Source organism: Geotrypetes seraphini, chromosome 19, assembly GCF_902459505.1.
Source record: "Geotrypetes seraphini chromosome 19, aGeoSer1.1, whole genome shotgun sequence".
In the NCBI taxonomy this organism is placed as follows: domain Eukaryota; kingdom Metazoa; phylum Chordata; class Amphibia; order Gymnophiona; family Dermophiidae; genus Geotrypetes; species Geotrypetes seraphini.
In genome coordinates this window covers 17,525,411-17,539,824 of record NC_047102.1, presented here as the reverse complement: position 1 = coordinate 17,539,824, position 14,414 = coordinate 17,525,411, and the positions used below count along the sequence as shown (strand labels likewise).

Below are 14,414 nucleotides of genomic sequence, written 5' to 3'. Positions count from 1 at the left end.
CATGTACAAAGTTTCTCCTTCCTCGGTTCCAGTGTAACTTTCTGTAGGAGCTTCTTCAGAGGCTAGTTTAGGCTGCCTTTTACAAAATAAGTCCAGCACAGGTGCTGTGTCATCAAATTACCGACAGTAGGGCTTGGAGATACTTTTGAATCACTTTAACTGTGAGCAGGCTCAGGGTCCAGGTGGGAAGGTTCGCTTAGAAACTGGCAAATCCAAATCACTGCACATACTTCCTCTCTCCCAATGCCCCCTTTCCACTATCAACCCAGAGAATGGCCCATTTTTTCATGTCTTAATCTAGCCATAAAAACATGATGGCAGATAATGGACAAATGATCCTTCCAGTCTGCCCATTAGCAGCATCCACTATCTCCTCCTCTCCCTATTGGCTAAGGCTCTTTACACCTGCATTGTGATGTCATAGAACTTTAGTAACATAGAGACATGATGGCTCATCCATTCTGCCCATCCGCAGCATCCACTATCTCCTCCTCTCCCTATTGGCTAAGGCTCTTTATACCTGCATTGTGATGTCACAGAACTTTAGTAACATAGAAACATGATGGCAGATAATGGACAAATGATCCTTCCAGTTGGCCATCTGCAGCATCCACTATCTCCTCCTCTCCCTATTGGCTAAGGCTCTTTACACCTGCATTGTGATGTCATAGAACTTTAGTAACATAGAGACATGATGGCTCATCCATTCTGCCCATCCGCAGCATCCACTATCTCCTCCTCTCCCTATTGGCTAAGGCTCTTTATACCTGCATTGTGATGTCACAGAACTTTAGTAACATAGAAACATGATGGCAGATAGTGGACAAATGATCCTTCCAATTGGCCATCTGCAGCATCCACTATCTCCTCCTCTCATTATTGGCTAAGGCTCTTTATACCTGCATTGTGAGGTCATAGACCTTTAGTAACATAGTGGCGAGAGGCACGACCTGTAGGCAGTCAGCACCCCCCACCGCCATAGTAATTGCAGGCTCAGGCCCCGTCTGGATGCCCTCCAGCTGCAGCCCCGAGTTTAATGTGCTTTAAAACATTTGCGGAACACTGCTCTACCACCATCCTCAGTGTCCAGTTTTAAAGAATGAGATGCCATTAGGGGGAAATCAGCTGAACGGCCATATTTTGGGTTCCGTAGTTCTTGCCATTCTCCGACTCCTCCAGTTAGAACCTGGCAGTCGTCGTGCCTCTGAGGAGGGAACAGAGTCCCTTGTGCACATTTTCTAATCATATATAGAGTAGTTCTAAACCTCAACGGGGAACCATTTCAGTGTGTCAGACTTTGAGCTACAGTACTGATTTGACAGGGAGCCGGTGTAAAATGTTGAAGTGTTAAGGCCACGAGAACTCCTCCTCTTCACAGGGAGAAAATTTTGTTTTTCAGTGCTACAGGCTGTCTTGCAGAGTTGTCAAATCCAGAACCAGCCTGAAATCTCCCTCTTGGAACCAGATAACTTGGCAGCTCTGCTGTTGAATATGATATTGGAAGTTTAAATGAAATTATAATAAACCTCAAGACCCAATTTCAACACTGTCTAAAATACAATCCTTAGTCTGGGGAACTGTACAAAACCTAATTCCGTCAATATTTAAATAATTTGACCTGTTTTAATTAACTTTAGTTTTAAAGATTGTGTGCGCGGAAAAAAGAAATATATAGCACCCAGTGTTCTGTCAACAAAGGCATCCAATTTTTTTTGTTTTTATAAATTCTTTATTGTTTTTCAAATTTAACAGTGCATTACAAATAATATAAAACATAGTAACATAGTAACATAGTAGATGACGGCAGATAAAGACCCGAATGGTCCATCCAGTCTGCCCAACCTGATTCAATTTAAATTTTTTTTTTATTTTTTTTTTTTATTTTTTTTTCTTCTTAGCTATTTCTGGGCGAGAATACAAAGCTTTACCCGGTACTGTGCTTGAGTTCCAACTGCCAAAATCTCTGTTAAGACTTACTCCAGCCCATCTACACCCTCCCAGCCATTGAAGCCCTCCCCAGCCCATCCTCCACCAAACGGCCATATACAGACACAGACCGTGCAAGTCTGCCCAGTAACTGGCCTAGTTCAATATTTAATATTATTTTCTGATTCTAAATCTTCTGTGTTCATCCCACGCTTCTTTGAACTCAGTCACAGTTTTACTCTCCACCACCTCTCTCGGGAGCGCATTCCAGGCATCCACCACCCTCTCCGTAAAGTAGAATTTCCTAACATTGCCCCTGAATCTACCACCCCTCAACCTCAAATTATGTCCTCTGGTTTTACCATTTTCCTTTCTCTGGAAAAGATTTTGTTCTACGTTAATACCCTTTAAGTATTTGAACGTCTGAATCATATCTCCCCTGTCTCTCCTTTCCTCTAGGGTATACATATTCAGGTCTTCCAGTCTCTCCTCATACGTCTTCTGGCACAAGCCTCCTATCATTTTCGTCGCCCTCCTCTGGACCGCCTCAAGTCTTCTTATGTCTTTCGCCAGATACGGTCTCCAAAACTGAACACAATACTCCAAGTGGGGCCTCACCAATGACCTGTACAGGGGCATCAACACCTTCTTCCTTCTACTGACTACGCCTCTCTTTATACAGCCCAGAATCCTTCTGGCAGCAGCCACTGCCTTATCACACTGTTTTTTCGCCTTTAGATCTTCGGACACTATCACCCCAAGGTCCCTCTCTCCGTCCGTGCATATCAGCTTCTCTCCTCCCAGCATATACGGTTCCTTCCTATTATTAATCCCCAAATGCATTACTCTGCATTTCTTTGCATTGAATTTTAGTTGCCAGGCATTAGACCATTCCTCTAACTTTTGCAGATCCTTTTTCATATTTTCCACTCCCTCTTCGGTGTCTACTCTGTTACAAATCTTGGTATCATCTGCAAAAAGGCACACTTTTCCTTCTAACCCTTCAGCAATGTCACTTACATACATATTGAACAGGATTGGCCCCAGCACCGAACCCTGAGGGACTCCACTAGTCACCTTTCCTTCCTTCGAGCGACATTAGAAGATTACATAAAATGCACCCAATTTTCTATTGTTACAGTGTAACAAGTCCCATCAAAAAACAAAAACAAGAATAGCCTTACTGGGTCAGACCAATGGTCCATATAGCCCAGTATCCAATCTTCACGGTGGTCAATTCAGGTCACAAGTACCTGGCAGAAACCCAAATAGTAGCAGCATTCCATGTGGAATCTGAAAGTATTGATGATCCCATATCTGATGTGGAAACAAACTGTGATTCACCAATCAAAATAGCAAACAGTGATATCGCTACAAATGTGACTAAAGCGTAAACATTGAAAGTATGGAAGACTCTGTTTACAATGTTTGGGATGACAACTTAAAAAAAAAATGAGGATCTTTTCCAGATAAGCCCCGCCACTAATGGAAAAAGTGGACGCGCCGAAAGTTAAGCCCCGCCACCTTTTGCCAGCGCACGCAACCTTAACCAGTGAAGTTCTCAGCACAACGGCCCCACAACGCGGCGCGATGTGTATAAAGTAAAGTGTGGGGGGGGGTCCCCCCCACGTCCCCCATCAGAGCACCCAAAAAAGATTATATAAAAGAGGATATGAAACTTTTAACATTATCAAAAAAGATTATAAAAAAGAGGATATGAAACTTAAAATTATAAAAAAATAGGATAAACTGTCGACCATTTTTTTTACAGATCGCGCCTCTTTTTTATAATTTTTTTTGGGTGGTGGGGGTTAACTTTTTGGCGGGGCTTATCTGGAAAAGATCCAAAAATGTAAATAGGTGTTCTTGTACGTCAATAAGTGATCAAATGTGAGATGTGAAGGTATTGTTTATAATCGGTTGCCCAGAAACACACAGTTACACTTATACAATATTGATATTTGTTTGAAGCAAGATCTCAGAAAAAGTATTACAAGATTTAAAAAAGAAATAACAAAAAATAATAAAAGTAAAAAGAAAAAGGTCACTTTTTTTTTTGACCGAAGATAGTACCTTTTGCCCCATTGAATGTGTCTTCAAAATATTGAGAAACTGGGGTATTTGAGGTCTTTTTCCTCGTTATTATAAATTTGATGTCGCTGTAAACGATTATGCTGTGTTCATTTTTCATTTGGAATATGAAAGGAGCAAGGTTCCAGACAGACTGTCAAACAAGATTCCATGTAGAATCCCAATGAGTAGCAACATTCCGTGCTACCGATCCCAGGGCAAGCAATGGCTTCATCCGTGTCTATCTCAATGGCTGCCTATGGACTTTTCCTCCAGCGACTTGTCCAAATCTTTTTTATGCTAACCACTGTAACTACCTCCTCTAGCAGTGAGTTCCAGAGATGAACTATTTGTTGAGTGAAAAAATATTTAACTTTGAGTGTCTCCTAAGTGCAAAGTTTGCGGTGATAGAAAATTGGATGCCTTTCTTGATAGAATACTGGACAGTGCAGTGAATATATATTTTTTTCAGAGCACAAAATATTTTAGTCAATATTCAAACTGATTTAACCACCAGAAACGGCTCCTGGCCATTTAAATTGCTCGTTCAGAGCTAAATAGTCTTTCTCGGTGGCGGTGCTGAAAATGTTACCATCTATTTTGGGGACGTTCAAGGGTGGAGTCAGTATTTGACTGGTAAGAATCCAAGGTATGGCTCCATAAACCTAGAAATACAGTGCCAAAACCCAGACATAGCCTGGCATTGAATTTCTTGGCATAATCCCAGCAGCAGTCAGCAAAACTCTTGAGCAGCTCCGGCTGAACATTTGGGCTAATTATTTTTATAAAATTAATTGTAAAGTCTCTTTTTGGTTCAAAAAACTTGGATCTTCCCTGATGTGACAAAGTCTACCCAAGATCGCAGGAAGTTATTTCTAGCTATGAGGAAAGAAGTAAAAAGTTTAGGTGCTACGTTTTTACTTCGTTACCCCTGTAAATGTTTAATTAGATACGCTGGGATTAAATATGTGTTTTGTTTTTTTTTGTTCCTGAATACCTTCGTAGCTTTCTGGACACTAAGAAAATGCTGTACAGCGGTCTAAAAGGAAAAGGCTGGTTGTTTATTAGCATGTTAAGCCATTTCATTATGTATTAATTCCTAGGAATATAAGATCTCCTTGTCTTTTTCTTATTGTTTTCCCAAAAGGTATTGAGGACCTCTTAAGAGTTAAAAAAATATAATATAACTATAATACCTAAAATTTATGGGATATATATATATTAGGATACTTCTATTTTATTTTCTTCGATTTTGAAATGATAACCATATTTGCTTTATATACTGTTTTCTGTAACAAGTGGATTCTTGTGGATTTATTTGAAAGTGTATAAATAAAAAGAATTTTAAAAAAATGAATGATAAAACAGGTCAGATTATACAAATGTTGATGGATTAGGTTTTGTTTCAAGAGAATGATACAGTGACAGAATTTGTTACTGTCCCTTCCCTGCGTATAACCACAGGAAACCATCTCTGTGACATTCTTTAAGTACAAAGGGAAGACTCAGAGTATGAATGGCCCCAGCCACTGACCCTCAAGCCTTGCATTGAAGAACGCTAGTGTAGAAGGACTGGGGTTGAGATAGACACTAAAGAATGACACGGGATGGTTTCCCAGGGTTATCCATGGGGGCAAGGGCAAATTCTGTCCTGCTGTCATTCTCTATGGGACCTGGGTTGGCCACTGTTGGAAATAGGATACTGGGCTTGATGGACCTTCAGTCTGTCCTAGTATGGCAATTCTTATGTGAGTCAAGTATAAGACAGTCAAGCCATTGTGACATCAATGGTGAGTTTGGCTCTTAGGCATTGGTGGAATGAGGATTATGACATCACAATCTCAGCTCTAGAATGTTGCTACTATTTGGGTTTCTGCCAGGTACTTCTAAAGAATGATGCAGGGACAGAATTTGTTCCCATCCCCACGATTAACCACAGGAAACCATCCCCATGTCATTTTTTTAAGAAGAGAGGGAAGTATCAGAGTATGAATGGGCCCAGGCACTGACCCTCAAGCCTTGCATTGAAGAATGCTGGTGTAGAAGGACTGAGGTTGAGAGACACTAAAGAATGACATGGGATGGTTTCCTCATACTGGGACAGAGACTGAAGGTCCATCAAGACCAGGATCCTGTTTCCAATAGTGGCCAACCCAGGTCACTAGTACCTTGTAGAAACCCAAATAGTAGCAACATTCCAGAGCTCATATTGTGATATCATAATGCCTCGTTCCACCAATACCTAAGATCCAGCCTCATCAGTCACAATGGCTTGACTGCCCTGTACTTGGCTTACACAAGAACATAAGATTTGCTTGCAGAATGACACAGGGACAGTTGTCCTCAGACCCACGGTTAACCACGGGAAACCATCCCCATGTCATTCTTTAAGGAGAGAGGGAAGATTCAGAGTAGGAATGGGCACAGTCACTGACCCTCAAGCTTTGCATTGAAGAATGCTGGTGTAGGACTGAGGCTGAGATGGTTTCCTGCGGTTATCCACGGAGACAGGGACAAATTCTGTCATTGTGTCATTCTCTATGGTCTCCCAGACCAAGGATTGTATTTTAGGCTGCTCTGTGGTTGAATCATGCCTTTTTGAATGGGGTCCTTGGTTAACTGTAAAGTAAGTAAATACAGACTCCATTTTTGGCCCAGCTATACGGCATCTTTAACATGTGGTATCCTAGGCAGTTTTGCCTAAATCCAGGTTTGTCCATACCACAGAAAGTTGGGATCTGACCATATATTGCCTGTGTCCTCATAAAGAACTTTGCACTAACTGAAATTTGAGATACAGTAACTACTTTGTCATCCAGATCATTTAAGAAATGAGAGCTCTTTTATTTGTGTCTTTCAGTGATATATTTAGGTCAAAAAAGATTCTGCCTAATTTTGGGAAAATGTTAGAGAACATCTTCTTACCTCTATTTGAGGCAACAATTAACCCCTCAGATCATAAAGAGCTGCATCTTTTCCTGAAATATGTAAGTATTACATTACATTAGATTAGTGATTTCTATTTTGCCTTTACCTTGCGGTTCAAGGCGGATTACATAAGAATTGTTGTGATAATAAGAAGTACTTAAGGAATAGATTGAACATTTTCTAGTTTGCTAAGGAGTAGTTGGTAATTGCAGGGGGGTTTTCAGTTTGGTTGTTGTTTTTTCTGTTTGGTTGTGTTATATTGGTTTTATGTATTTTTTGAAGAGTAGGGTTTCTGTTTCTTTTTTGAAGGTTTTGTAGTATTGATGACCTCCCGCGTTTTCTTTGAAACTGCTCTTTTCAGAACCATTGCAATTCCCTTTCCTTAAGTGGGTCTTCCTGTGGGTGGGGGGAGGGGAAGGAGAGAACCTGGCTGTGATATACAGATGGTATTATTAAATAGCGGCTTGTGCTAAGATTTATTATATGCCAGGTTATGTAGTTGGAAAGAGATTCCCTTCCTTCTATTAGACACAAGATATCGAGGAATGGCAGACTGGGCTGGTTTGTTGTGGTCCAGTCTGGTTTCCAGTTCAGTGGTTCCTTACTATTTATTTCCACTATGCTCAGAGCCTAAATCCCCCCCCTTTTTTTTTTTTTTTTTTTTTTTTTAATAAATAAACCCTTTACTAACAAAGTTAAACTTTCTACTCATTCATTTTATATTTATTAAGGCAATCAAATTCTGAGCAAAGCCTTATTGTTACAAAAGCATAACTAACTTTCAGGAAACATGACGTTTTAAGGGTATACGAGGGTGTTTTTCATTTTCATTTAATGGTATGGGGAATTTTTAATATTTATTCTTTTTTTTTTTTTTTTTTAATGTTGACAACCAGTTCTGGAGCTCCTTCCTCCTCAACGAACTTTGCCCCCCACCCCATACTGCTAAAAAGCAAAACAACCTCCTTCCTGCATCTTTTATCTTTCTCAGCTTACTTGCAATTGTAGGGGGGTCTTCATTGGTATAGGAGACATCCCCAGTTGCTTCTGTCTTGCTGGTATTCTGTTTCAAACTGGGTGAGTGAAGACTCCTGTGATAGTGGGGTAGGGGAATAAGGTTCATGGGGAAGGGTTGTTTTACTTTTCAGAAGTCTGATTTATCGGGGAGGGGAGGGAAGGGGAGCTAATACATGTTTATATGTTAAACGGCTTATTGAAAAAGGAACATTTTGTTGACAATCTGTGTTTCAGTTCAAAGGGAGGTAACCCCTTTATAACTTGCTGTGATAGAAAAATCACGCCATATGCATTTTTCTAAATGGGTTATCCTTTTGCTGAGTGGTCCTGGTGAGCCCACTGCCAATCAGGTTTCCAGGATAAGATATATTAGTATATATTGGATATGCATTCTTTGCAAATTTATCCTGTACAAATTCATAGTGGCTTAGTAAGGAGAAGGGGGTGGACCGCCCCAGGCGACGTCTTGGTGGGGGCACCAGCACCTCTCCACCCCCCATGCCATGCTCATGCCCTCCCTTCTCCCTGTAGCTCTTTAAATCTTCACCAGCGTTAGGAACTTCTCCGACCTGTTGCTCGTGCCGGCCTAGTTCCCCTCTGAAATCAACTCCTGTTCGCAGGGGCCAGCAAGTGACATCAGAAGGAAAGCCAATGCCAGCGTGAGCAGCGGGCCGTAGAAGCTGCTTGCGCTAGCGAAGATGTAAAGATGTACGGGGGAAGGGAGGGGGTGAGTAGGGGGGGCACAGAAGGAGCAGGGGGGTTAGAGAGAAGGGCGCATGTGAGCGCTTCCTATCCTCGCTACGCCACTGCATATTCATGGTGTTTATGTTGAAAACCTGACTGTGCGGTCACCAGAATAGATTAAGAAAGCCCTTATCTTGCTGTTAGTTGGGATGCCTGGGTCCAGATGACAACAACCCCTTTTAAAAAAGTGACCAGCTGTATATCATATTGAAACGTTGTAGCTTTTTCAGTCACAAGCAAGTGGTGCAGAGTTTGACTGGCGGGGGAGAAAAAAAAGGCAAAGCGGAGATATCCTGGAGACCCCCCACCCCCCACCCCAATCAGTTGGGTTTCGGATAGAGCAATGTAGCCACAAATTGTGTGCCGCACGAAATTTCAGATGTGCTGCGAGACACCGGGGAGGAGGAGAGGCGCCTCCTTTAGGCAGTCGGCTGCCGGCACGCCTCTCTTCCTCTCCGTGCCTTTTTTTTTTTCAGCACCTCCCCCTCTACTAGCAGCCCATGCGCGGATGTCGACGTGATGATGTCATGCATGCATGTGCCTTCATCCCGGGCAACGTCCGCGCACTTCTGGGTGCCCTCGAGCCACAGCTGCTGGTTTAGTGTGCCGCTGGGATGGAATCTCACAGATATGCCCGTTTATCTCAAGCATATTCATTGTGGATTCTGAACACCCAGCCAGCAGTGGGGTCCCTAGGATTGCTTTGCAAAGCTCCGACACGGAGTCTTCAATTTCAGGATTACATAATATGAAGACTTAAAAAAAAATATGAAGACTTAAAAAAAAAAAAAAAAAAAACGACAAAAAGAAAATACTTTACAGTTCTAAAAGCCCTTTTTATCAGTTTTTGGCTTAGAAAAGCCTTTTGTACCAGTTTTGGGTTAGATCATCAGTCTTCTGGGAAACGATGAATTCTTTTTATAACTCTTATATAAACCTAAATCCCTGAAAAAGATGTTAGCTCTAAGCAGAATGGCTTGGAGGCTAATGTGAATACAGACAGACCAAGCGAATATATAAGCAAATTTTTGAGAGAAAAAAAAAATTGCTATAAGCAGCAATGTTAAATTCCAGGGCTCACGTTTGAGACAGAATCTAGGAATGGTGTGTTTTCAAACTGGAATACTGGGACTTTTTTTTGACTCGTAGTTCGATCCGGACAGTGCAGCTGAGATGCACTCCTACTTATTCAGCCAGCCTCGTGGCTCTCCCAGTCAGATTTCTGGCATTTGGTATGTTTTTGCTAATTTCCCCACTATTTGTTCCGTATGTTTAAATGCTGTTCGTGGTTCACGTGGAAGGGCTTTTTTGTTTGCGTGTCACTACATGCTTTTGCATGACGGCTGGGTCTCTTAAGAAGTATTCAAGCAGCACTGGCTTTCTTAGCATGCTTCCTCACCCCTGAGTGAAAATAGTGCATCTCTGTACCCGGCCACAATTGTGTCCTCCTGTCACGCTCTTGTCTCTTTTCTGTTCTGATGAGGATACATTATGTTATGGAGATTATCAAGATGACCCTCGCAAGAGTCTAAAGGAAAGCTGATCTGCAGTCTCTTTCTCCTGGGATGTGTGCCATGCAGGGTTGGCAAAGGCTGACTCTGTAATGCCTTGTGCATTTTCAGAAAGCTGCCTGGCTTTGTTAAAATGGCCTTATTTCGGCATCTGTCATGGTGTGTAGAAATTGCCATCACAGCTGAGCACTCCATCCTCTTATCTCTGCTCTCTGGGTGTGGAAGACGGCCACACTGCAGTCTCAAGTTAAATTGCTTTGCCCAACTCGCATTGTCTCTGTACTAATGCGTTGGCATTGCCCCAAAGTGGTTCTATTGATTCTTAGGGGAGGAATAATGTTACACCGCGACTGGCTGGTGCTGGGATAAAGGAGGGTTAGTGGGCCACCTTCTTGGAAAGAGTTTACATGAAACGTCAGAGAGGCCATATCGCTTTTCTTGGAAAACATAGCAGATGGTGTGCTGGCCTGGGGAGTAAAGGATAACGGTGGTCAAAATGATATTTTGGGATGATCAAAAGAGAAGGCTGAACAGATGTATCCTTGAGGCGGCTTTGTCAGAGGAAGCAGATGGTGTGCTCGTGCCCTGGGGGTGGGGACAGAGTTATGTAGGAGGTCTCTCTGCTGGCACATGACTGATGCTGCAGGATTCAGACTTTCTCCTGCTTTTCCCTCGCACAGAAAGGGGACCTGTAATAGCTGAGACAAGTGTGTGTGTGGGGGGGGAGGAGAGAGAGGAAAAGAAGGACAAAAGGCAAAAGTTATTTGATTAGGCTATTGTAAAATGACCTGCAGGGCATGTGGAAATATGACAGCAGGTGAAGCCCGCATGGCTTGGTGCCTCCCTCTGATGCAGCACTTCAGAGCAGAGTATTTCAACCCTCTCCTGGAAATGCACCTAGCCAGCTGGGTTTTCAGGTTTGCTATAACGAATATTCATAAGATAGATGTGCTTTGTACCGGTTGTCCAATTTCTCAGGGTTCAATATTTAGCCCGTGGTGGTAAATGGCTGCTAAACTAACTCCAGATATTCAGTGCTAGGGCATGTGTGGCTCCTGGCACCAGATAGCTAGGTATATCCGCCGTCCCGAAAATTAACTGACCAGTGTCTCTCAAACTGTGTCACGGCACAGTGGTGTGCCCCAAAGAGATTCCGGGTGTGCCATAAAAGATTCCGGGTGTGCCATAAGAGATTCCAGAATTTTACATTATTAAAAAAAAATTCCCTTCATAAGTATACACTAGACTAGATGACATCTATCAAAAACTGCTCTGTTTGACAAATTCATCACCTAAACAGACCATTCCGCGCTCTCTACGCTTTTTCCCCCTTCAAACCCCTAAGCAATTCTTCAGGCAACCCTTTTCTCCTGTAACTTTCCCCTCATGCATTTGTAATTCGCTGAATGTCCAGCCTTCTCTTGATGTGAACCGCCTAGAAGTCAACTGACTATGGCGGTATAGAAAAATAAAGTTATTATTATTATATACGTCACATACGCAAGAGTCTGTCAATGTTATGAGCATCTGCTTGCATAAGGATACGAGCTCCCAGATAAGCATTTGGCGTGATTGGTCCTTGAAAACTAACTAATTTTATTTTTTTATGCAGTAGCTATCTTAACTTGAACAACAAAGCAATCGAGGCTTTGTTACCGTTTGGATCTTCTTATCTTTGCAAAAGCAGAAATTAAATTGAAAAAAAAAAGAGAACTGCAGATGGTGGATGATAAAATGTGTGTTTGCTTGTTGACTTATCGAGCCACGTTTTGAATTAATTTGCACTCGAAACACAAGCACATCCATCACATTGATTAGCAGCTCTATTCTATCTACTTTACTTTCACCGTTGTTACAGTTACCCAAACATAGCTTAGAGAACTTTAAATAAATAACTTTCAAAATTTAATTTTTAGTTGGTTTTGCAATTTTATCATTTCAGTTATAAAGTGCTGCAAAAAAACATTTGCTCTATTTAGTGTGCCGGAGCTAAAAAGTTTGAGACACTGCCTTATGGTCCTCCAGGCCTACAACTACCTCGACTTTAGAAAATTACTCAAAACTCACCTATTCCGAGACCAAGACCTTTAATGCCCCTTTTCTACCCTCCTCCTCCCCCCGTCCTGATCTACTCCCCTCCCCCTTCTCCCTCCTCTCCCCCCACTTCGCTCCTTGCTGTTCGCAACTCTATGATCAATTCGATATAACTACTCTCGCCTTGCTGTTTGCAACTCTATGATCAATTTGATATGTAACCACTTGTAATCTCTGTTTAACTAATGTGAACCGCCTAGAACTCTTCGGGGTATGGCGGTATACAAAAATAAAGTTATTATTATTATTATGCAAATTAGCTTAGTGAAAATCACTATTTTGACACTCTGTCCCTAACTCCACCCTTGGCCCGCCCCTAACCTAGTTAGTTAAGAGATGTCTGGTTAAAAGATATATTCAGTGGCACTAACCGGTTAAGTACCACTGACTATTAGAGGCCGGCTTGCTCAGTTAGGGTTTACGTTAAACCCTTTTGAATATCAACAGAACTGGCCCAACACGGTTAGTGGAGTAAGCATAGTAGGGCACCAAACGCTGCCGCTTACCCATTGTACTGATCCTGCACCATTACTGCACTGGTTTTAAAACCCTCCCCAGCTGCCCTGTAATTGCCAGTCATTAGCACAATGATGAGAGCATCTGTCTCTTTCACTGCCGCTGCTCTGCCTCTTCTCAATGGCTCTAACTGCCGGCACCCTGTGCTCACCTGAGTCACAGATTAACTACTTCCTCTCCTGCCCACTTAAACTATGCTGAATATTGACCCCTTAGTGTTTTGTACAGCATAACATTTTTATTTATAATGTGTCTGATTTATAGACCTTTAAGACCTGGGACTCTTGACTACATATCTGTTGCTTTGTCATGGCTCAGCTTTCATTATTGTCTAGTCATATTGCGCAGCTTCTAATGGTTTCTCTAACACAATAATGTCTTTAATTGCCAGCAGGTGTGTCCAGGGGGGGGGGCACAGCACCATATTTCTTATCCCTATTGGCATTTTAATGAATTAGCACCAGATAACACCTCCTAGCCCCGTGTGTTTGGTAGTGCCATAGAAATAATAAATAGTAGTATCTCCCGGTGCCTTCAGGGACTTTCTGTTCACTTAATTACCAGAAATTCTGCGCTGGTGGCATTTTCTGATGTCATTTGCAGCTCTGCTGCTTTCTGGGATCTCCGCAGTACAGCAGTGGTTCTGATTTCTTCAGGCACTCTGCTGGCACCTGGTGGAAACTGCAGTGAATTACAGGCAGCTGTTAACGCTTCTAGGAATCAGGCCAAGGTCTTTATAGTGCTGGTATTCTTGCTGAGCTTATGTGTTGCAACAATGAGAGAGATCCACCAGTAGGCATGAGGAGAGAGAGTGTTATGTCTGTTTTTTTTTGGCATATTATTATTATTATTAAATCTTCTGTATATTGTGCAGCTTTAGTATCTTGAGGCACTTAATGAAAATAATTTTCTGTTCTAGGTGACAGGATTTGACAGTGTCGATGACGAATCTAAGCACAGTGATCACATGTTTTGCAATAAGAGTCCGTGCCCTGACATCTGGACTTTTGAGCAGAATCCCCCGTATAGCTACTATCTCTATTATATGTATGCAAACATTATGATCCTCAACAATCTTCGGAAGTAAGTAGCACTTGGAAGAATTAGGAAAGTTTTCCTGTCTATGCCTTTAGTGACGTGATGTCTGGGGAGTGGAAACTGAACTTAATGGGGGTCGATATTCAAAACCAATTAACCAGCCAGAAATGGCTCTTGCCTGGTTAAATCATGTGTGCGGGGTTATCTGCTGATATTCTGCGAAAATTAACTGGTTAGTGCCACTAAGTATTATCGCAGGCCAGTTATTTTTGGGTGGCCTAGGAGTGGAGCTGACACTTATGTGGTTTATATGCAGATATTCAGCACTTAACTACCTAAGTTAAGCGGCCATATTGGACTGCATAAAAAAGTCAGTCCTATTGTTATGTTGTGTCGCTTAGGTGATTAAATGCAGACTATTGCACTTAACTTCAGAAGAGATAGCTAGTCACTAAACCTGGATAGTTAGTGCTGTTACCTAGACGTGACCCAGGATTGAATATCCAGGAATAACGCCAGCAGTAGCTTTAAAAAAAAAAAATGCTCACTACCACTGGTTGAATACCCACC

The 14,414-nt window shown here is 42.1% G+C and overlaps 1 protein-coding gene across 1 annotated transcript in view; it reads left to right on the top strand.

Annotated features, from left to right (window-relative positions):
* Positions 1–14,414, top strand: part of AMPD3 (adenosine monophosphate deaminase 3) — an 88,189-nt gene that overhangs the window by 58,419 nt on the left and 15,356 nt on the right. The window contains exons 10-11 of the mRNA XM_033928383.1: positions 6,857–6,983; positions 13,726–13,889. Coding sequence (XP_033784274.1) covers positions 6,857–6,983; positions 13,726–13,889 — 291 coding nt within the window. The remainder of the gene's footprint in view (positions 1–6,856; positions 6,984–13,725; positions 13,890–14,414) is intronic.